Source organism: Suhomyces tanzawaensis (genome assembly GCF_001661415.1).
Source record: "Suhomyces tanzawaensis NRRL Y-17324 unplaced genomic scaffold CANTAscaffold_7, whole genome shotgun sequence".
In the NCBI taxonomy this organism is placed as follows: Eukaryota; Fungi; Ascomycota; class Pichiomycetes; order Serinales; family Debaryomycetaceae; genus Suhomyces; species Suhomyces tanzawaensis.
The window spans coordinates 349523-372087 of NW_017963642.1; the positions used below are offsets into that span (position 1 = coordinate 349523).

At 43.8% G+C, this 22565-nt stretch overlaps 8 protein-coding genes across 8 annotated transcripts; 3 read left to right on the forward strand and 5 right to left on the reverse strand.

Moving 5' to 3' along the window:
- Nucleotides 1–2: 2 nt before the first annotated feature.
- On the reverse strand, nt 3–2864 carry ALA1 (alanine--tRNA ligase; the record flags this gene model as incomplete). The annotated part of the gene is made up of 1 exon (XM_020211862.1): nt 3–2864. The coding sequence occupies one exon, from the start codon at nt 2862–2864 to the stop codon at nt 3–5; it is 2862 nt and encodes a 953-aa protein (XP_020062456.1).
- Nucleotides 2865–3102: 238 nt separating this feature from the next.
- On the reverse strand, nt 3103–4239 carry RBF1 (Rbf1p; the record flags this gene model as incomplete). Its single annotated transcript, XM_020211863.1, has 1 exon — nt 3103–4239. The coding sequence occupies one exon, from the start codon at nt 4237–4239 to the stop codon at nt 3103–3105; it is 1137 nt and encodes a 378-aa protein (XP_020062457.1).
- A 382-nt stretch (nt 4240–4621) lies between these two features.
- On the forward strand, nt 4622–5731 carry RAV2 (Rav2p; the record flags this gene model as incomplete). The annotated part of the gene is made up of 2 exons (XM_020211864.1): nt 4622–4636; nt 4673–5731. The coding sequence occupies 2 exons, from the start codon at nt 4622–4624 to the stop codon at nt 5729–5731; spliced, it is 1074 nt and encodes a 357-aa protein (XP_020062458.1).
- Nucleotides 5732–6326: 595 nt separating this feature from the next.
- On the forward strand, nt 6327–9515 carry STE23 (metalloendopeptidase; the record flags this gene model as incomplete). The annotated part of the gene is made up of 1 exon (XM_020211190.1): nt 6327–9515. One exon carries the CDS (start codon nt 6327–6329, stop codon nt 9513–9515), a length of 3189 nt encoding a protein of 1062 aa, XP_020062459.1.
- A 725-nt stretch (nt 9516–10240) lies between these two features.
- CANTADRAFT_27201 (uncharacterized protein) lies at nt 10241–12240 on the forward strand. The gene has a single exon (XM_020208029.1). The coding sequence runs from the start codon at nt 10252–10254 to the stop codon at nt 12094–12096; it is 1845 nt and encodes a 614-aa protein (XP_020062460.1). The 5' UTR covers nt 10241–10251; the 3' UTR covers nt 12097–12240.
- Nucleotides 12166–13482, reverse strand: CANTADRAFT_31061 (uncharacterized protein; the record flags this gene model as incomplete). The annotated part of the gene is made up of 3 exons (XM_020208380.2): nt 12166–12519; nt 12577–12725; nt 12816–13482. 3 exons carry the CDS (start codon nt 13480–13482, stop codon nt 12166–12168), a joined length of 1170 nt encoding a protein of 389 aa, XP_020062461.1.
- A 441-nt stretch (nt 13483–13923) lies between these two features.
- On the reverse strand, nt 13924–15756 carry CANTADRAFT_55700 (uncharacterized protein; the record flags this gene model as incomplete). Its single annotated transcript, XM_020210478.1, has 2 exons — nt 13924–15096; nt 15154–15756. The coding sequence occupies 2 exons, from the start codon at nt 15754–15756 to the stop codon at nt 13924–13926; spliced, it is 1776 nt and encodes a 591-aa protein (XP_020062462.1).
- Nucleotides 15757–20537: 4781 nt separating this feature from the next.
- On the reverse strand, nt 20538–21530 carry CANTADRAFT_42088 (pepsin-like aspartic protease; the record flags this gene model as incomplete). Its single annotated transcript, XM_020208895.1, has 1 exon — nt 20538–21530. A coding segment is annotated over one exon (993 nt), but the record flags the coding sequence as incomplete, so codon positions are not given.
- Between the last annotated feature and the right edge of the window lie 1035 nt (nt 21531–22565).

The window sequence follows — 22565 nt, forward strand, 5'->3', positions numbered from 1 at the left end:
CATTACAACTTTTCATTGAACAATTTAGCAACTTCGTCGATAGCAGCCTGGATGCCTTCTGGCTTGTCACCCATACCCTGGACAATATTACCCTTACCACCGGCCTTACCACCGATCTTGGTAGAAACAGCTTGACCTAAGGCAGTAGTGTCAATACCCTTAGCAATGGCCTCGTCAGAAACGTAACATCCGTGGGCAACCTTGTCGGTGGCACCGGTGATCAAATAAATAGATTTAGTCTTGTGGGACTTCTTGATCAAGTTGATAGCTTCTGTGATGGCCTTAGCGTTGGCGTTGATTGGAATGTGGCTGACCAAGTATTCACCTGCATCTTCCTTAGCCAACCATTCGTTGACAACCTCCAAAGTCTTCTTTGATTCTTCCTTCTGCTTGGTCTTTAATTCGTCCTTGATGGCCTTGTCCAACTTGTTGAACTTTTCAGTCAACTTTTGCTTGTCCAAGACAGAAATAGACAACTTCTTTAATGCAACACCCAATTCCTTGGACTTGGCTTCCTTGGCTGGACCGAATGGCAAGCCGTTGGCATGGTTCAATTCAGTGTCAAAATCTTTGGCAATTCTTTGAACTTCATGTGCTTCATTTCCGGTGACAGCTACAATTCTTCTGATACCCTTAGCAATACCAGATTCTTCAATAACAACCAAGTCCTTGATTTCACCAGTCTTAGCGACGTGAGTACCACCACAGAATTCGATGGAAAGCTTGTTCCAGTCCTCGTTCTTTGGGTTAGCGACCAATTCATCGACTGGAGCACCAATGGAGACAACTCTGACTGGATCTGGGTAAGTCTCACCGAAGACGGCTCTCAAACCGTAAATTTCCTTAGCAGCAGCTAAGGAAACTTCCTTGGAGTAAACTGCCTTATCCGCCTTGATGTATTCGTTAGAGATGTTTTCAACCTTGGCCAATTCTTCTGGTTTCAAAGCTTGCTTGTGGCTGAAATCAAATCTCAACTTTTCAGGGGCGACCAAAGAACCCTTCTGGTCAACAGAGTCTCCCAAAACTTCTCTCAAAGCATAGTTCAACACGTGAGTACCAGTGTGGTTGTTTCTGATTGGCCATCTTCTCAATTCGTCGTAGGCAGCAATGACTTCGTCCTTCACACTAAGGGTACCCTCAGTAAGGGAACCAGTATGCAAAACGTAACCAGCATAGACTTGGACGTTGGCGACGTTGAACTCGGCCTTACCGTCAATAACTAACTTACCGGTATCGTATTCTTGACCACCTTGCTCGGCGTAGAATGGTGACTTGTCCAACAAGATACCGTATTGCTTGGTGGAATCACTGATGGAAGAGACGAAGGCGGAACCATCGTAAATAGCAACGATGTTAGCCTTGATGTTTTCGAGACCGTACTTGTAGGAGTCATCAGTCTTTGGAACATCGTCATTCGAATCCAATTCAGATAAAGAGTGAACGTCTAACTTGACCAAAGTAGCGGTGTCCTTGTTACCAGTGGCCTTGGAGGCTTCTCTGGATTGTTCTTTGGCCTTTTCAAAACCTGGCTCATCGATCATCAAGCCAGCTTCTTCGGCCATCAATCTGGTCAAATCAACTGGGAAACCATAAGTGTCATACAATCTCCAAACGTCCTTACCTGATAAAGTTTGTTCAGGAGTCTTGGAAGCAATAATGGCGTATTGCTCGAACAATTTCTCACCTCTGTCCAAAGTCTTAGCAAAGGATAATTCTTCTTCGTTCAAAATTTCCTTCAAGTCTTGAGCACCCTTGACAATTTCAGGGAAGATCTCCTTGTTCTGTTCGATCACCACATCAACTAATTGCTGGAAGAAAGTTCCAATTGGGTAGTTCATGTACTTACGAACGTAACGGGAGCCTCTTCTCAAGATTCTTCTTAAGACATAACCTCTACCTTCGTTGTTTGGAACACCACCATCGCAGATGGCGAAAGTTAAGGTTCTGACGTGGTCAGCAATAACTCTGTAAGCAGTGTCAATACCGTCGACATCTTCAGCACCAAACTTACCAGTGTAAGGTCTGACACCAGTGATCTCTCTGATCTTGTCGAAGATTGGAAGGAAAACATCGGTATCGTAGTTGGAGTACTTGTTTTGCAAAATAGAAACCAATCTCTCGAAACCCATACCAGTGTCGATATGCTTGGCTGGTAAACTTCTCAAGCTAGCATCTGCCTCTCTGTTGTATTGAATGAAGACAATGTTCCAGATTTCCAAGACATTTGGATCGTCCATGTTGACTAAATGAGCAGCGTTTCTGCCACCGATTCTGTCGTAATGGATTTCAGAACAAGGACCACATGGACCTTGGTCACCCATTTCCCAGAAGTTGTCCTTAGCATCACCTGGCAAGATGTGGTCGTCAGCAACACCAACAGCGGACCAGAAGTTCTTAGCCTCTAAATCTGGTTCTAACCCTTGCTTTTCGTCACCACCGAAGTAGGTAACATACAAACGATCCTTGTCCAACTTGTAAACTTCAGTCAACAATTCCCAGGACCAAGAAATGGCTTCCTTTTTGAAGTAGTCACCGAAAGACCAGTTACCCAACATCTCAAAGAAAGTATGATGGTATGAGTCACGGCCAACGTCTTCCAAGTCATTGTGCTTACCACCAGCACGAATACACTTTTGGGAGTTGACAGAACGCTTCAAGGTGGCAAAGTCGGACAGAGGGTCAACGGTACCCAAAAAGATGGGCTTATACTGGTTCATACCAGCATTGGCGAACAAAAGGGTAGGGTCATTGTGAGGAACGACCGATGAAGATGGAACAAAGGTGTGGTTTTTTTTGGTTTTGAAAAATTCCAAGAAGGTCGATCTGACCTTTGAGGCGGACCAATCGCTATGTGATGTAGACATTATTCGTTTCTGGATCAACGTCCTTATCATATATCGTTGAAATGAGCTTCTTGAGCTTGTCTGGAAAAAACTCGTTGTCAATAGTCGTGCGCGTCGTCACAAGCGATGGACGAGATAAGCACAATAGTCAAGGTGCTGTAATAGTCCACAATAGGTTATTTACCAGTTTTTGGCTATACATACTGGGCTCTACGGAAACATATTTATTATAAAACAATTTAGAAATAAAAGAAGTCAGCTATCGTCTTAAACCCTGGTGATATCTCATGGCATGGTCATGGGCCTGGACACTGGGGTCGACATTAGGATCAATATTTGGGTCCACAGGGGGGTTTTGGTTGTGCAAAGCAGCAGCTGCTGCTGCTGCTGGAGTAGCTTCGATTGCAGCAATCACAGCAGCGTCTTGCACCGATGGGGTGTGGCCATCCTCGTGATGGAGCTGATGCAACCCATTGTGGGCCAACTGCTGAACATCGCCTGGTACGTAGTGGGCAGCAGCCGCAACCGCAGCACTTCCGACGTTGCGGTGTAATGGTTTTTCAACCAAAGTTCTAGCATTTTTCAGTCTCTTTTTCTTTCCACTGAGTGGTTCTGGGGCGTGGTTGTGCACTGGGTTGATCATACGCAAGATCCACATTTCGCTGGAGGGGTCAGCAGGAAAGTCCAATTCCTCTTTCATGTCCTCCTTCTTGACCTTCTTCTTGTCCTTATCCGATGGGTACAAGTTGGCTACCAATCTGTATCCACACTTGTTTCTCTTGGTGTACGCGACTCTCTGTCTCTTGGCCGAGTCCTTGACCGTGGTTCTGAAGGACCCAGAACGCTCGCACTGGAAGTACACTGCCTTGGGCTTGGACGAATTAATCACGATCTTGCACCGTTCCTCGACACTAAGCACGTCCTTGACGTATTTCACCAAGTATGCTTTGCTGGAGAACGTCTTGATTATCTCGTTTTCCAAGTACCTGGACCCAAGCACGCCACCGTTGTCGTACTCCTCGGGGAGCGCGTGTGGCGTGTGTTGCAACTGGTGGTGGTGGTGCAATTGCTGCTGCTGCTGTTGCTGCTGCTGTTGCTGCTGCTGAAATTGGATTTGTTGTTGTTGCTGGTGCAATTCTTGCTGTTGCAATTGCTGCTGTCTGCGTTGGAGCTCGGCACGATGTTGGAACTCGGCAGTGGCATAGCTGTTCTGATGGTGGGGATGGAACTGATTGGCTTCCTCTCCAAGTCCGCTACCGTACCCGGAAGCTGAAACAGCTGCGGCCGCCGTGGCGGTCACGCTGTCGTAGTCTGGCCTAGCAGAACCGCCATCGTGAGCGCCTGCTTCGCCAGGTATCACTGTGGATCTTTCGCTGGATGTAGATGGTCCCAGCATCGTTTATCTGTGGTATGTTTATAGTTGTGGATATAAGCCAGTCCTGCACATGTAAGAGACTGCGTTGTGGTATGGATTTGTTGTTGATTCTGTTGGTGATGGTGAGAAGTGCAGGTTATGTCCAGCGCCACTTTTTGCAGGTTGGCGACGCGGGGGGTCGGTGGGGATGACTGGATGGATAATGCCCAGGAGGGATGGCTGGGGGTTTGGTGGGACAAGAAGCTCAAGGAGACTATACATACACAGTCCTACCCTGTGCTCGCTAGCTGAGCTTCTTTTGGCCGCTTTTTACCCCTGCTACCCACCCTAGCTTGTGAATGGCCTCATATCTGGTCACGTGCGTAGTACTATTCAGCGGCTCCTGATCCTCTACCGTCCCAGCATGACTCTACTGGGCGTGTATTCCGACAACAGGTTTGTCGAGTTTCTAAAGGAACGCCAGCATTCTCAGGCAGACCAAGATCTCCACTGGTACACCTCAAATGTGGTGACTCCCGAATTTCCCCAAATCATAGAAGCTCTACAGATATGCTGCAACTTGCTCATCTTCAACTCTCCCCAAGAGCCAGACGAAGCCAATCGGATTGAACGGGGCCCCGCAATCAAGTTACCCTTTTCCACCAACAAGCTGGAGGCCCTCAAAGGTATTATAGTCCGGGATGGACAGCATGTCACCAAAATGTCGCTAGCTATAAGAGATTCCCACTTCAAAACTCTCCATCGCTTGACATTGAAGGAGCCCATTTTGTTGGCCCAGATCGTGACAGCAAAGGACTCGGTGGAGAAGGCTATCGCAATCTTGCGAGACTTGGCCAAGGGAGACGACTGCTCCACCATTGGCCACCAGAAATTGATCGAATCATTCAGCTCGCTTCTTCATGAGATCCAGATTGCCAAAAGTAGCTTACAGCTACCCACAGACCCCAGTCTAGTCTTCCCCGTCAACGTTACTCCTTTGCTGGCGTTTGAACCCGAACTCCCGCCCACGGTGGCCATTGACTTGTACATCAGCCAAGCCGAAGTCTGCGTCGACCTCAAGAGCCTCCATCGAGTGACAGAAAGGCCGTGGGGAGACATCACCCCCACCGGTTTGTCCTACATCGACAAGATAAGGGATGAAATGAAACTCCCAAGCTCGCATACCACGCCTGGGGCCATATCGGTGGCAGCAACTCCAGTGAGGCCTGCCTCGCCGCTCAATGTGTCGGAAATTGAGGACAGATTGAATCAGTTGACCCAGAGCTCTGACAGGTCACACGAAGGCTCGCGGATATTTAGCAATGTCATTAGTCACTTGCTGTTGAAGCCCAAGTTGGAGCCCATTGATTATGTCACCAAGTGTATTACCTACAACAACATGGTAGTGATGATTAATAAGAAGATCGAGGTGTCCTCGCCCGACCCGGTGTTGGTAAGTGCGTTCACCAAGTTGGACAGTGTGGAGTATTTGATCAGCAGCTTTCTTGTCAATCTCGAGTGTCTCCTAAACTAGCTTTCAGTTGGCTATCTGGGGAAATGGGTTCAAGATGGTGGCCGTGGTGACACACATTCACACCAATTCTATGCTGGTCCTTTCAGTACTACATCACTGTCAATAAATCCAATCTGTTAAATGAATTCTAGCTGGTCTGCAGTCCCGACAGTAGATCCAGAATGCATACTTGTCTCGTGCTACCATGTATGCTTCCTGCTCCACCCGTGCATCTCCGCGCACGCCCAACTCCTCCGGGCTACCCCGGCTACATAGTCATAGTTTGCATATAATCCCCACTACTAAGGTGTCGAAGCTCACTTGGAACCCGCCACAACCAGCGAGGTACTTTCTTCTGTAACCTCCCAGGCCCCTGCCACACTACAAGATTCTCGATTTGCCGAGACACCCCTCGCCACCTCACAAGCAACGTTCCCGCGGCTTGTTCCCCAGTTGCGAACGCCTCCACATCTCACATTGTGTAACGTTCGTTCTGGTGATTTTGTTCACTATCTTGACGTCCATGTTGTTTAGGCCCAGCCATATAAAAGCCAAATTCCCATTGAGTCTGATCCCTTTTTCCACAAACAGCAAACTTCCCTCTCGTCTTAGTAATATGTCTGGGTTCACGGTGTTGGCCGATTCGCCTGCCATCGAGAAGCCGTTAACTGACGACAGAAGCTACCGGTTCATCAAGCTTGACAACAACCTCAAGGTGTTGTTGATCCACGATCCACAGGCTGACAAGGCAGCAGCCGCCCTCGACGTCAATGTTGGCTCCTTTGGCGACCACCAGTACAACGTGCCTGGCTTGGCCCACTTCTGTGAACACCTCTTGTTCATGGGTACCGAAAAGTACCCAGTGGAAAACGAATATGCCTCATATCTTGCCAAACATTCAGGACGATCCAATGCTTACACTGCATTAGAGCACACCAACTACTACTTCCAGGTCAGTGCCGACTACCTAGAAGGTGCGTTGGACAGGTTCGCTCAGTTCTTCATTTCCCCACTTTTCAGCAACAGTTGTAAGGACCGTGAAATCAATGCAGTGGACTCGGAGAACAAAAAGAACCTCCAGAGTGACATGTGGAGATTCTACCAGTTGGACAAAGGCACCAGTAACCCTCATCACCCCTACAATGGTTTCTCAACTGGTAACCATAAGACCTTGCGTGACGACCCCCTTAATGACGGCAAGAATGTTAGAGATATTTTGATTGAATTCCACAAAAACTCCTACTCGGCAAACAGAATGGGTTTGACCATCTTGGGAAAAGAGGATTTGGACACCTTGTCAGAATGGGCAATCGAGAAGTTCTCCCCTGTCCCAAACAAGGACTTATCTAGACCTGACTATAATGGTGAAGTGATCTATTCCGAAAATGAGTTGGGTAAGCTAATTGCTGCAAAGCCCGTGCAAGACACTCACAAATTAGAATTAACGTTTATGATTCCAGATGACTTTGAAGACACTTGGAACTACGATCCTTCGAGGTACTACTCACATTTGTTGGGACACGAAAGTAAAGGTTCCATCTATCATTATATCAAGGAAAAGGGTTGGGTAACCGAACTCAGCGCAGGTCTCCAAAAGACATGTAAAGGCAGTAGCTCGCTTATTTTTGAACTTGAGCTTACCACAAAAGGACTTGAACACTGGGAAGAGATCGTGGTGATTGTGTTTCAATACTTGAAGCTTGTGAATGCTGATGAACCAAAAGAGTGGATCTGGCAAGAAGTTAATGACATCTCAAAGGTCAACTTTAAATTTAGACAAAAGGATGAAGCAGCAAATACCGTTTCCAAATTGAGTAACAAATTGTATAAATTTGGTGATGGTGGATTCATCCCCTCGGAGTACATTTTGAGTTCGACTATTCATCATGAGTTCAATGCTGATTTGATCAAGCAATTCGGCCAATACTTGAATCCAGCTAATTTCAGAATCATGTATACCTCGAAGCTGTTGGAGGGATTAGATAAGAAAGAAGAATGGTATGGAACAGAATACTCTTATGAAGACTTTCCCACAACTTTGGTCAACAATTTGAAGAATGTTCAATTGAATCCGGAATTGCATTACCCATCTCCAAACAATTTTATTCCTGAGAACTTCAATGTTTTAAGAAAGAAATCAGAAACTCCTTTGAAACATCCTTATCTATTAGAGGACAATAACAAATTACAATTATGGTTCAAGCAAGATGACCGCTTTGAAGTCCCTAAAGGTAACATTGAACTCCTCTTCCACTTGCCACCTTCGAAGGAAGACATCAGATCCAGTGCATACTCTAGATTGTTATCGGAGCTTGTAACTGATCACTTGAACGAAATTACCTATTACGCATCCATCGTGGGTTTGAACGTCAGAATTTCATTTTTAAGAGATGGTTTCAATATCAGAGTATCAGGATACAATGATAAATTAACTGTATTATTGGAGCAAGTGCTCTCAAAGTTCGTGCATTTCAAGCCTGATAAGGAAAGATTTGAAACATTGAAGTTGAAGGTCATTCAAGATTACCAGAACTTTGGATACGTTAATCCATTTCAACAAATCGGTACGCACTTCCTCGTTTTGACCAATGAAGGCATTTTTAGCAGCGAGGACAAGGCCAAGTTTTTAAGTAAAGATGCTGACTTCAATGACTTCTTTGACTTTGTCACGAAGGGTATTTGGGCAGATGGTGTGTTTGTTGAAGCTTTAGTTCATGGTAACTTTGATATCGGCAATGCCATAGAAGTGAAGGACTTGCTTTCTAAGTACACAAAAGAATGGGATGCAGTTGAAGACTCAGTCGAAAAGATCTACCAAAAAGTTAGATTACAAAACTACGCTGCTTCTTCCAACACATTACTGAGATTTGAATTGGCCAATCCAGATCCAAAGAATATCAATTCATGTATCGAGTACATTATTCAAATTTCTCCTAATTCCCAGGACGATAAATTGAGAGTATTAACTGACTTATTTTCGACAATCTGCAAGCAGCCATCATTCGATCAATTGAGAACCAAGGAACAATTAGGTTATGTTGTGTTTTCAGGGACTAGATTAGGCAGAACCTCTCTTTACTTTAGAGTCTTGGTTCAATCTGAAAGATCAACGGAGTACTTGGAGTACAGAATAGAGGAGTTCTTATCTAAGTTTAGAAGCTACTTGATCGAAAAAATGACCGAGGAGGAATTTGAGTCTTTCAAGGAATCCTTGAGAGATTCTAAGTTAACCAAGTTGAGATTCTTATCTGAAGAGACCGCCAGGTTTTGGAATGAAATTTCCTCTGGTTATTTGGACTTCCAAGAGAAAGATAGACATGTCGATATTCTCAATAATATCAGTAAGGATGAGTTCTTAGCATTCGTGAGTAATTTCATCTTCAATGAGTCTAAGCAGACTTCAAAGATTCTGGTTCATTTGAAAGCACAAAGTGTTCCTGAAGTCAGTAGAACTAAATTGATCCAATCCTCGTTGTCCAACTATTTGACCCTTAGAGACCTTGAAATTAGCTCTGATATAGTTGATGAGATTGTTTCCAAGAATGAAGAAAATATTGAACTCATCGCAGATGACATTGTTACCGAGCTTGAAAAGAATGAGGAAAATTCCATAGACAAGGATTTGAAGATCGATTTAGTAAAGACTTTGAAGCACAATCTTGAAACACCCGTCCCAGAAAAGTATCCAATAGGCAAATTAGTTACTATTGAAGACTTTAGAAAAGAATTCAAGAAAGGTGGACCACCAACTCCAATAGCTAGCAGAAAGGAGTTTTATTATCCTGATGATCATTCCAGGTTATAACCTGTCTGGCTGGCGGTTTATTAATCATTGGGATGCCTAAATCTTACTGAGTAGAGTAGAACTCATATTCCATAGAAACTAGATAAAGAAATAGAAACTAGATAAAAAAGTAGAATTTATACATGAGCAGTTCGCATAACGATTCAATAACTCTACAGATTTTATGTAAAAATTCTATTAAAATGCAATCCTTCTAATTTTCGATAGACCATTGAAATATCAAAAATACATTCATTTCACAGTACAATGGATATATCTCATGGAATGCACCAAGGATATTGGAGGGGAATGATAGAAAAGCAAGTTTGTATTCTCACCCGACTAACGAAACGAATAGTATCTCAAGCGCCAAAAATTCTGATTTGGGGGAGCTTCACTACAATGATGACCATAGAGATGTTTGACTACTTCATAAACCCAAGCTCTCTTAATGCCAACCCCTTTCCTCACCATCTGCGCCTTCACGGTGGTTGCAATTTGGTTGCAATTGGCACCATAATACGTCCATAGAATTTTTCATTTGAGGTCATATTGCGATATTCTGGAAGGGTTACACACGCTTATTTGTACCAGACTCTTCGGACGAATCAACAGTCAAAGTGCATTTTACTAATTTTCTAGCTGCTCAAGTTGCCATTCATAACTTCTATCACTTTTGCGCAACTTCATTTGCACGTGACCTAATAACACCTCACTTAATTATACGGGAAATGTTGCCAATCAATCATAATCCATAATGACGTTAAATCTAGCCAAAGTCAGCGAGACGTACTTTTCCAAACTCTTCAATTCACAAAGGGATGGCAGCAATGGGTCCACAAAAGCTAAAGTGCTTCTTGTTGACCGTTATACTACTCCCGTGATCTCTATGTCCTACACGCAATCACAGTTGCTACAACACGATATCATATTGATTGAATTGATCGAAAACCAGCATGACTTGAACGTGATGAAGCACTTGAACTGTATTGTCTATGTGAAGCCTACAAAAGAATCTATACAGCATTTGACGAACGAATTAAAGAACCCCCACTTTAATTCTTATCAGTTATTCTTGAATAATACTATCAATAAGAATCAACTCGAGAAGCTTGCCGAGGCGGATGAATTTGAAACAATTCAAAGTGTAATTGAATTGTTCCAAGATTATGTTATTGTCAATCAGAACCTTTTTATTACTCAGAAAGTTGATCCTCCTATCGAAATCTCGAAATCAACTGATAGTATCGTGGAAGAATCAAATAGCATAATAAGTTTGTTGCTCTCTTTGAAAAAGTGCCCAATTATCAAGTACGAACAAAACAGTATCGGCCTTAAAAGGTTGAGTTCAGAAATTCTTTACAATATCAACTCCAATTCCAATAACAATTTGTTTGATGATTTAAATCAAAAATCAGATACTGCACCAATATTATTACTTCTAGACAGAAAAAACGATCCGATTACTCCAATTATCACCCCTTGGACTTATCAATCCATGATTAACGAACTCATAGGTATAAAGAAGAATATAGTAAATTTGGTGGAATCAAATGAGTCGGTGACTTTATCCGATACTCAGGACAAATTCTATAGAGAATCATTATATCTCAACTATGGAGATTTGACCGAAAAGTTTCAGAAGTATGTGGAGCAATACAAATCACAAACTAAACAGTCATGGGGAGAAAACTTGAACAGCCAGAATTTGTCTGAACTTAAGAAGATTCTTACCAAATTTCCAGAATATAAAAAGTTATCAGCAAACATTTTGAAGCATTTGAATTTGATCAGTAAATTGGATACTGAAATTTCTAAAAGAAACTTATGGGATATCGGTGAATTACAACAAACTATTATTTGTGATTTAGATAATCAACAAGCTTTGAAGATCAGATTATTAGAGTTATTTGATCAACCTAATATTCCAACAGATGAAAAGTTGAAGTTGGTTATCTTGTACTCAGTAAGATTTCCAAATGCAAATGAAATTACTACCTTCATTGCAAAATTGAATGATCCATCTAAAAGCAACCCCGTACTAACCGTAACCCAAAATGCATTGATCAAAAAGTTCAAAAGTATAGTGGGTCCCAACATAAGAAGTGGTACTAGCAATGCAGCAAAGAATGGCAACATTGGTAACATATTTAACAAGAAGATCAACATCAACAATTTGTTTAATAATATTGGTCACAATAATCCTAAAACGGACAATATTTACATGCAATACGTACCAAGATTGAATGACACATTAGAATATCTTCTTGCACCAACAAGTCTGCAAGAGAATGTTCATTCTATCAATTTATCAACTTTGGTACCAGATGTGGTTTCCAAGCAGTATGGACTGAAAGCACAAAATGAACCGGTGCAAGACATAATTGTTTATATTAAGGGAGGTGTGACCTACGAAGAAGCCAGATTGGTGCACGAATTGAGTGAAGCAAATCCAAAAATAAATTTGATCATTGGTGGAGACAATCTCATAAACAGTGCAGAATGGTTGGATAGCTTATATGACGCCATTAACGAGTCCAATGAGACCAATATCGATGGAACTAGAACAGAGAGAAGGGCTCAATTGAGGGATATATTATAAGGATACATACATAGTAATACAACAAGAAGTCTATTAGGAACCAATTTATTGAAACTTGGCTGGTCCAGTTTATGGGGCATACTTGCCAAATTTTTGTTCCCAGTTTAAAATCTTTTCAGTAAGACTCTCCATAAGTTTCAAGTTTTCATCAAATGTCTTAATGACGGAGCCACTCTCCACTATTATTTGAGAATCAGTCTCAGAATCCTTGTAACTAAACAACTCAATTTTGTTTAATTTTTCTTCCTCTAATTCTATCTGTGATCTTCCTAACCATTCAAGTATAGCACCTGTACGTTTTCTCAATTCATAGATCGATGATTTATCACTAACGAACCTAGGTTTTGAGGCTTGATTCGTTAGTTCATCCTTACTTAGAGGAGTGGCATTCTGAGCAGAATGAGCCTTAGATTTTCCGTTGCTCTTAGGACGCTCTTCGGTTTCATCAATATCATTTTTAGCCTTCTTGGGTTTAGTTACTCTGGAACCTCTGGGCTTCGACTTCCTAACAGTCTCGCTGGACTTTGGATCAGTTTCATCGTCACGATCTTCCTCGAGATTGGAAGGATCTTGCTCGTTATTCTCAGATTCTTCAAGGTCATTTTCGGTCTTCACCTTTTTGTGAGAATCTTCACGACCATCACTTCTACCTTTCCTTTTGTTCAAGGACTCTGTCTTTTCTTTAAGTTGATTTGAAGATGAATTTGGCGATGAGACACTTGACTTCTCATTACTTTCGGATTTCTTGACTTCGGATGATAAAGGAATACCAGATTCCTTTGCACTCTCTCTCAAGGCCTTTTGTAGTTGCTCATCATAAGATTCGTCGTAATGCCTCCTCTCTTTCCTTGATGCTTTGGGATCGCCAGGGGCAGCTGAAGGAGAAGCGGATGAAGCTGCCAGTCGCTTGGATCTCGAGCGTGCTGTTTTGGAGGTCAGTTGACCAGCAGCTAAATCTTCAATCAGAAGCTTTTTCCGCTTGTCATTGACAGGACGGTATAGCGTGCGAACAACTTCATTGTTTTCATATATGAATATGTGAAGATCAGGTTTACACAACTCACACCAGTATTTCTCTGGCACCTCATCATTGGTAAATAAACCCACACAATAACCATGCTGCCATACAGAGCACTTGTCACACTGTATGAAAAGTCCCTGATCTATTCTGATGTGATACTCCTTGTTGAGGACGTCCCCCAATTGGGGATTCACCATGGAGTTGGTCAATTCGTCTAGAGCACATACACATCGCGTCACTTCTAACTCGTCCTCCACTTCATCTTCTGGTTCGGCTTCGTAATTGTTGGTTTCGTCCTCTTCAGGGAACTCATTGGTCTCGTTGGGGTCGGCGTATGCCTTCGATCTGCCGGAACGACGAGACATGTCGGGGATAGGATTGTGGTGGTAAAATTGCTTGTAAGTTGGATTGGCCCTGTGCAGTATGGGTCATGTGATCCCACTGCACCACCTACATACAAGCAATCCCAATAGGTGCAGGAAAACCACCAGGCAAACTATTACATCATCCAGGCCCAAGTCTCCGTTTCGCTGGGACCTCGAGGATCCACATAGGGTAGTAGGCAAAGAACTGTGAAGTCGCGCCTGAATCAATTCGCCAATGGTATAAACTTGGCTAGGATTTCTCCCCGCATTATGATAACTCCGTCAATGGCCCCGCTTCTTATAACCGCATATGAAAACCAAGGCTTGATTCCACGTAAGCATCTAATGTCAGCTGGATTATATATCAATTGTACGATCTAATTTTTACTAAGGCTGTTCCATGTATGTTATCACATATAATTCGTAAAATACACTAGTCTACTAAGTCCTCATAGTCAAAGTACCTTCTCTATCGTAGATACTTGGACATCTAAAATAAGGATCCAAAAGGAGGTACTGGTCACTCAATTGCAGGCCCAATCTGATTTTGTCCTGGTAGTATTGTTCACTGACAGCTGGGTTGGTGGACTCGACCCATCTGATGGTGGTTTCAATTAACTTCATGTACAAGTCATCTCTCTCCTTTCTTATTCTAATGTAATTTTCGTCCTTCTTCTTGATGGTATGGGTGTCTGCCTTGGTTGGTATTGGATAGGTTGGGACCGAGTTGTCCATACCACCGAAATCCTTAGGAATGAAAGTAGGGTCCACAAATTGAGACAATTCCTTGAAGTCCTTAGTGAAATGAATCTTAGATGCAACAACTGGATCTAACCAGTTTTTAATAAGATTCCAAACAGTGGAAAATATCCATGGAGCATTGAAAATCATGACTGCTCCCAAACACTCGGGGTAATGGGCCTCAAAAATATCAGCCAAAAACTTAATTGAATCATAATCAGCATTCTTTAACGAGAATCCAGTCAAGTCGAAAATAACAGAGGTCTCATCAGCTGAGTCATGGGTGTCCCTCATGAAAAATCTGCAGAACTCAACGATTGTCACGGCGTATCTTTGGGTTTCATTGGCTGGAGAGTCTCCAGCAAAATGCTTTCTAGCTTGGAAGAAGAAAAGTGGATTTCCTTTCCTATCATGACCTCTGATCCAGGACTTTTCAGTTTGAAGATTCTTGACGAAACCCTTGTTGGTTCCGGTGACATATGACAAGGCATCACCTTCATTGACCCACTTGACAACAGACATTTCATTTCTTCTCCAGTTCAACGATTTACTCAACATCTGGATAGCGTTCTCGGTGTTCCACTTTCTGGCTCTGACATATCTCAAAATAAAGTTATCGAGCATTTCGTTTCTCATGGAACTGAACAAAGTGTCATGCAAGTCAGCTGGCTTGTACTGAGCTAAGGCCGACAATATTCCAGGGTTGGTAGTGATCTTGATATTGGAAAGTGGGGCACGAGAGATGGAAGCAGTACGGGCGGGCTTGGAAGGGGCGGCAGATGGAGTAGGGACTTTGTAGGAGACACTCGATCTTCTGCTCACTTGACCGTTGGATTGAGCGTAGCCATTGGATGGACTAGACTTGAAATTATTCTTAGAAGATGGATGGACAATTCCTTTCTTGGTGTATGGACTGCCACCCTTTGGAACCGGAGGAGCGTAGTAGTCATCAGGCTCGGTGAGGGATGTTGATGCGGTGACAAAAGACTCGATGGAATCGGTGTCGGACTCGTCATCCTCCTCCTCCTCAGAAACATAGTCTTCTGAATGCAGGAAATCTTGTTTGTAGAACTGGCAAAATGCAGCGTAAACCTTTTCACTAGGTTCTTCCACGCGAGAGTAACGTTCAAACGAAGAGCTGGTTTGGATCTGTTTCATCCGCTTGGAGTCTGGGGGAGGCGCAGCAACCACAGCAGCAGGAGCCTTCTTGGATCCACCAAAGAGGCCCCTTCTCTTTTTGGAAAGAAGGGTGGAGGTGGAGGTCTTGTTGGTGTGGGCGGAGTTGATGGAGCCCCTGGTAGTGGTTCTGGCCAATCCGTTGGTGCCAGCACCATTTTCCGAGCCGTCACGAGCGCTCGTGGAGAGGGAAGCGATGAAGCACTCCTTGAAGGCAAGATCTTCATCGGCAATGGCGACGTCGTAGCCCCAGTATTTTAAGAGGTAGGCCCAGGTTTGTTTCAAGGTGACTTCCTGTTCACCAGTGAGAGACTGGATTCTTCCAGGTCTCCAATTGACCGGTTCATGAGTGGGCATGTTTGGTGGAAGGTTATAGGAAGATGCCGGGTCTCAAATTGCTGACCAATTGGTTTGGCTATTGCTCACTCTTTATAGTTCACAAAATCTCACAGGTTAAATTTAATTTTGCAAAGGTGGGGACAGACGTAGATTACTCGAAGCGGTAAGGGAAATTTTGGGGCCAGGTCCAAAGAAGAAATTAGTGCTGGAGGGTCTAGGTGGCGTTCTCGGCGGTAGTGGCGGGGCAGGGACGAGCAACTGGGACGAGCAGCTGGGACTACAGAGCCCACTGTTGAGAAACTGTGTTGGCACTGTGTTGGCACTGGAATGGTAGTGTCTTTGGGGAGTGATCCTGGCGAGCGAGTCTGGGAACTGCCCCTGGGGAATGTCCCTGGAAATGACTATTCCATTGACACTATGGTGGACTCCCTGCACTAGCCACTGACCCCGCTAGACCCACACGCAGGCTACGGATATATGGATGGCTTGCTGCTTATCAGTTTCCCCAGAACTGACATTACTTGACGCAAGATGCGGAGTTTCACTAGGGATCTACTGGCATGTGCCTATCGTTACCCGCGGAATAATCCCCTAGATCTACAAGGTTGGCCACGCACGTGATGCGGGTTCGGGGGGTCTCCGCGATGTCGGCGGCCTCCTCAAGGATGTTGGGGGCAGGAGGCGTGGCTGTAGCCATGGTTCCCCTCCTGTCGGGTGGGGTTCGCAGATCTAATCGTGGCATCGATCTGCCCTGGCCACTACTAAGTCACACTACACTAGGATCATTACAATAGAGTTGCATTTGTTGCGAATCTGCCTATATACACACCGCTATCTTCTCCGTCTGGGGTGGATGATTTTTCGCAATGGCGGTGTTGGCGTACTGCCAGGAACGCCCTGGGGAGCACCGCCAAACGCCTGGCTAGGCTGGGGCATGGACATCCCGCCAAAGGCACCGTTGCCTCCTCCACCAAAGATGGACGCTGGGTCGGGCGTGGGCTCCCTGCTGCCAAAGTTGAACCCTTGCTGTTGGCCCTGGGGTTGGCCAAACACACTGGCGGGGTTCTGGGTGTTGTTGGCAAACGGGAAGGTAGGGGTGGTTTCTTTGGCGAAGCCTGGGGCAGGCTGGCCAAATCCGTTCTGTCCACTGCCCGGCTGGCCAAATCCGTTCTGTCCACTGCCCGGCTGGCCAAATCCTGGAGTCCCAGTTTGCCCAAACGCCGTCTGGGGTTGCGGCTGCCCGAATGGCGAGCTTTGACCGAACCCAGGATTCTGGCCAAACCCGGGATTTTGTCCAAAAGGAGCCTGGCCGGGGGTCTGGCCAAACACAGGAGCTGGCAGCGCCCCTCCGCTCTGGGTGCCATTGGCAAGATTCACTGGTTTCATGGTTGGCAATCCGGCTGCGAACTTGAAGTTAGGATTGGTTTTCGCAGCAAAACCAAACGTGTTTGTTCCTCCGCCAATGCCTGGGGTTTGCGCAGACGCTGCCTGTGGTGCTTGACCAAAGGCAGAGTTGGGCTCAGGCGCTGTGAAATTGAAGGCAGGTTTGGGGGTAGCCGAGTTGGACCCAAAAGGAAAGGGGGCTGGGGAACCAGTCTTCGAGGCCCCGGCTTCTGGCTCAACAGATTTGGCACCAAAGTTGAAGGCAGGCTTGGACTCTGTTCCCGTGGTTGTAGAAGCTCCCGTCTTGCCAAACAAATTAGGCGTAGAAGGAGCTCCGAAAGCGCTTTCCGAAGCACTGGAAAGTGGCTTGTCACTGGATCCTCCAAATGTAGGTGCTCCTGAGCCTCCAGACATCGATCGCACCTTCTTTTTGTTTGGACCATCTTGACCATCTTCCGTCTCGTCACCTTGTTTTTTGTCGCTGGTACCTGGAAAGTTGAAAATATTCTTTGGTATGTCTTTGTTTGTATCCTTCGAACCAAATGGCTCCGTTGGCTTTTCTTGAGGTTTAAGTCCAAATAAGTTACCTGATCCTGTTTTCAACGAACTGGCCGAGTCTGTAGTTTTTGAGGAACCAAACAAGGGCTTGGAGCTATCAGCAGTGGCAGAGGCACCAAAGAGTGGCTTCGAAGCCTCATCTTTGGAGGCTTCCTTAGCTGGAAATGAGAAAATATTGGATTCAGCATTAGCTTTCGTGGACTCAGCTTTCTTCTCGCCAAACGAAAATTTAGGAAGTTCAGAATTTGTAGATGCACCAAATAACGATTTGGAGGGTTCCTTCGCGTCATCCGAAGGTTTGGTGGTTCCAGCGACCTCAAATGAAAACTTTGGAGCATCCGACGAGGGCTCGGCTTTCTTTGAACTATCACCAAAGCTCAAAGTAGATTTTGAGGCTTCTTCTTTCTTCTCACCGAAAGAGAATTTTGAAGAGTCTAACTTATCTCCACATAAGGGCTTGGGTGCACTTGACCCCAACGTGTTGTCAGTTGAAGAAGATTCAGGCTTTCCAAAGAGCGCAGGACTCGAAGTTTTAGTTCCATTTTTCTTGTCAAAAGAGAACAAAGGAGTTTTCTCCTTGTTCACATCGAACAAGCCCGCTTTTGTCTCGGTTTCCTTGGAATCTGATGCTTTGGATGGGAAACTGAATAATGGGACATCCTTCTTTTCACTCAAGGGAAGCGAGGTGGTTTCTTTCTTCTCACCAAATAAGGGCTTAGTGAGCTCTGTACTTTTAACGTCAGAGGTTAATTTTGGCCCATCAGTTTTCTTATCACCAAACAAATTAGAACTACCCGAATCTTTTGAAGGGAAGGACAAAGTTGAAGTTGTTGCACTCTTACCACTTTTAGGAATATTATCGAAAAGGGCCGAAGATGGAGTTGCGGGTTGATTGATCTTTTCTTCTTCTGCTGGTCTTTTGTTCAATATTGAATTCATCTCATCCTTGTTGATGTTGAAGTTAAATCCCGAGCTTGGTTTTGAATCCTTTTTCTTGTGATCTGATACCAAACTGTCTTCCTTTAGTTTTATAATATTGGAAATTTTCTCCGTTCCTTGTTTGTAGTCTTTACTTATAGAAAGATCAAGCTTCTTGTTGCTAAGCAAAGAATCGTCGAGGCCAAACCTTTGGTTCGTGGATTTGAGGTTATTATTGCTGTATTTATTAAATGGTTTGTCATCGTCTTCGGTAGTTGTAGCTTCAATTCCTCTCTTGCGAGATTCCTGGAATTTTGGCTTACTGACTGCACCGAGATACCCACCTAGTTGATTGATTGGTTTTGAAGTATCTTTTTCGTCGTCATAAAAAAAGTCACCCGCAAAAAAACCAGTATTCTTCTTTGGTCTCTTGGATTGTCTGATATCAGTCTTAGAATCGATTTTTCTCTTTCCGAAACTGAGTTTAGTCTCCAAATAATCAATATCATGTGTTTGGGTTGAAGTCTCCACTTTGTTGGAGTCTGAGTAAGTTGATTTCGTCTCGTTTGGATTAACCATATATTTGATTCTACTCTGTAATGCTTCGGAGGCCTCAATTGATTTCTTCAATTGCAAGAGTTGATATCTTTCGCGAGGATCTATGTTGATGAATGGGGGTCTGACAAGGTTACCTTCATTGTCTTTGTATAAAGGGGCAAACTCATGTTCGATGATCAATGGAGTACCTTCTCCTTCAAACTTGACGAGGTCAGATTCTGGTATGAAACGTGGCGAATCGCTCTTCAAAGTGCCAACATCGCGGTCTTCTGGAACTGGAGTGACTTCTCCAAGTGGGGAGGTGCCTCTTGATGAAAGTCTGGGTTCATGTACACTATCTTTCATAATGCTGCCATACACAGTGCTCATTCTTCTTTCCAACTCGTTACCTTCCTCTTCCTTTGAAGTTTTCAAGTTGTCGTAGAATGTCTTGTATAATCCTTTGTTGTTGTTCAAGGTGGATGATCTAGGAATGAGTCCATTCTTGGGGTGTCCCTGGACGGAGAGTCTTTGCTTCTTTGCTGACGAAAAGTCGTTCAAGAGCTTCTCATTTTGGACAATTTGTAAATCGGAGTTGTTAGCTTCATCGAATGTAGGAGACTCTTGAGTATGTTCTGGTTTCGCTGTTGGTTTGGGTATAATATCTTTCACAAACGAGAAGATGGACCCAATCCCGAACCCAGACGATTTCAGCGGTTCGTTAGTCACCGTCTGAGGACTCACAGACCTCTCATTAGGATTGTACATTGATGGTCGATGATGGTGGTCGAGTGCAGTTGATTTTTCTTTTGGTAGCGAGCACAGCGCAGTGATGATGTGCTTGTTTTTGTTCCGGGCTACGAAATACGTCGGAATAATATTCCCTTCTAATAATGTACAAAACAACACTTGAAGGTGCTTAACTTTCAAGATCCAGCAGATATAGTCTATCAAATATGAGATGGAATTGTAGCCTCTTTTGTTGTTATAGTGGCTCCGAAGTACCTTTTAGACGATTTATGCTGGTGAGGGTTCCGATTTGCTGCGAACTAGCACAGTCCAGGTAGGAAGATTCGATTACTAATTAATAGTGTAGCTTTCATGGCAGGGAGCCTATACTGAGAAATGAGTAAACAATTTTATGTGTATTGTATATTAGAAGAAACCAGCACTTAGGTGATAATATAGGAGACTGCTGCGCCTGAGAGCAGTACATCCTTATGAGAACGATGGCCCACTCATGTTTAATACTTCGAAATACAGGCTTTAAGGAAGTCTCCATGTAGCTCTACCCAATTAATAACCCTCTGAATATCGTCTAAGCTCAATTTACAGCTCCACCTACAATAAAAACATTTCACATCGAATTAGTATAAGTCATTGGGTCCATATCAAATTCCCACAATATCACTATCATCTGTGTATTTTGCTTGAGCAACGCCAATAGTATTAGCTTCAAGATCGTAAACCACATATGCATGTCTCAAAATATCGTCCCCCAATGTAGCCATACTGTTGAGGCCACCGGTAGAGACCCCGATGGTGAAGGTACATTGCCCATTCTGGTTGAAGACAACACTAGAGTAGGGAACCTTGATGTTGGTATCACCAAAGTGCACTGAAAAGTAAGAATCGTCAGGCTGGTTACAATTGATACTACCATCTGGGTTTTGAACTTGCTTTTGGATGGCATCGTGGACACCTTGGGGTAATGTTGAGAAGCTGTAGCCAGAATCAAAAACAACGACTGTATCGAAATTGATATCCAGTCCGTTTACAGATATCGTGTCTGCAGTAATTCCCAACCTCAAAGTACTGTAGCCCTTTCTTGTGGTCAATGGCCCTTCATATTTGGCTTGGTCAATTCCTCCGAAAAGAATCAACCCCAGATCTGTTTGTGGACCGTTCAAGTATAACGAGTAGGCGGCTTTACCAATAAAACCTTGGTTCTTCAATTGAAAAGGAAGATTTGGATATGGCTCAACGCCTGGAAGATTCTTATAGTACATAGCTTCTTCAGTAATCAAACCAAGTCCAAGAACTCCAAAATTACGAGTAGTTTGACGGGCAACAGCAAATTGGAGATTTTTGACAGTTACATCGCCTGGAAGAGTTACATCATCAGTGACGTAAACTCCTGCAACCCCTTGTTGATCAAGATAGCCTAAATCGAAAGGAAGATTTAAGTTCTTGAATGTCGTGGAAGTAGAATTGTCAAAAGCACCAAGGAAAAAACAGGAACTGCTAGCACATTGAGTATCTATAGACACAACCCAAAAGTCTGAACTTCCCGTGTCAACGTGCACAGTTATTGGTTGTTTGTCAGAACCAACCCCAAGATCAATTGTGTAGAGATAGAATCTGTTTGTAATAGGTGTGGTAAAATTGTCCCTCTTTTGGATGATTGAGGTGTTTCTGTTAACATGAAGATCAACTGAGAGAACCTTTAGGCCGTCTCGAGTTACATGTGTTCTGCTTCCAGGCAAAGCAAGCCCATTTGCAATCAGAACAAAGCAAGCGAGGTAGACAAACAATCTAGCTATTCCCGAAGAGACCATTTTGATCTGTTGTAGTTTAGCTTATTTTAATAATGTACAGTGGCCGGAATGATTTTCTGGCCTTTTACTGCCCTTATATAATACCTCATAACAGGAGAAACAGCAATATGAAAAGTGATTCAACCTATTCATCAAACTTTACTAATTTTTGAATAGTTTTGGCGCGCTGCAGATCGTATTAAGCCGAAGCTATGTAATATAATAATTAATAATGATAGTGGTTAGACTTGCCGCGTTATTAACGCAATATTCTTAGACACGGTATGCTATCTTCTATTCTTCGCATGTTGCATCAAATTTCAATTTCCCCAATTGATGGTGCGATAATGCATATTTGACAGATACTCGCAAACTTATTTTCTGTTCCGTTCGTGGGCTGCAAGTACCAGATAACATATTGGCTCGACAATAGTGCCATTGTGATTTCGAATACATCAGTAGAGTTTAAACCAACACAAAGTATTAATCTTCTTACTCCAGCTTTTCTTAAGGTTTGATTAAGAATATGCGTGCTGAGCAAATATTTCAATTTCTCGCAATAATTCAACCAGGCTAAAACTAGATACAGGGGTTCCATGGGGAAAACAATAACGCAAACAAACCCAAATTTCAGTGTAAAATGGAACGATCGGGCCGGAAACCGGTGCGTTACTAATTGGATCTTATAGTAACCGATAACAAATTTTAAGACAGTGATTCAGAATCAATGCCCAATCCAAGCTCTACACAGGTGCCATCCGGGCTATTGCCTGCCTACTAGGCTGTTTCGTATTTCAATAAATTGACACTATGAAAAGATAGTCTGCGTTAAGATTTACCCTTGCACGGCGATGAGCACCATCCAGGTCTCATCTAAGAGTGTCGAGATAGGAA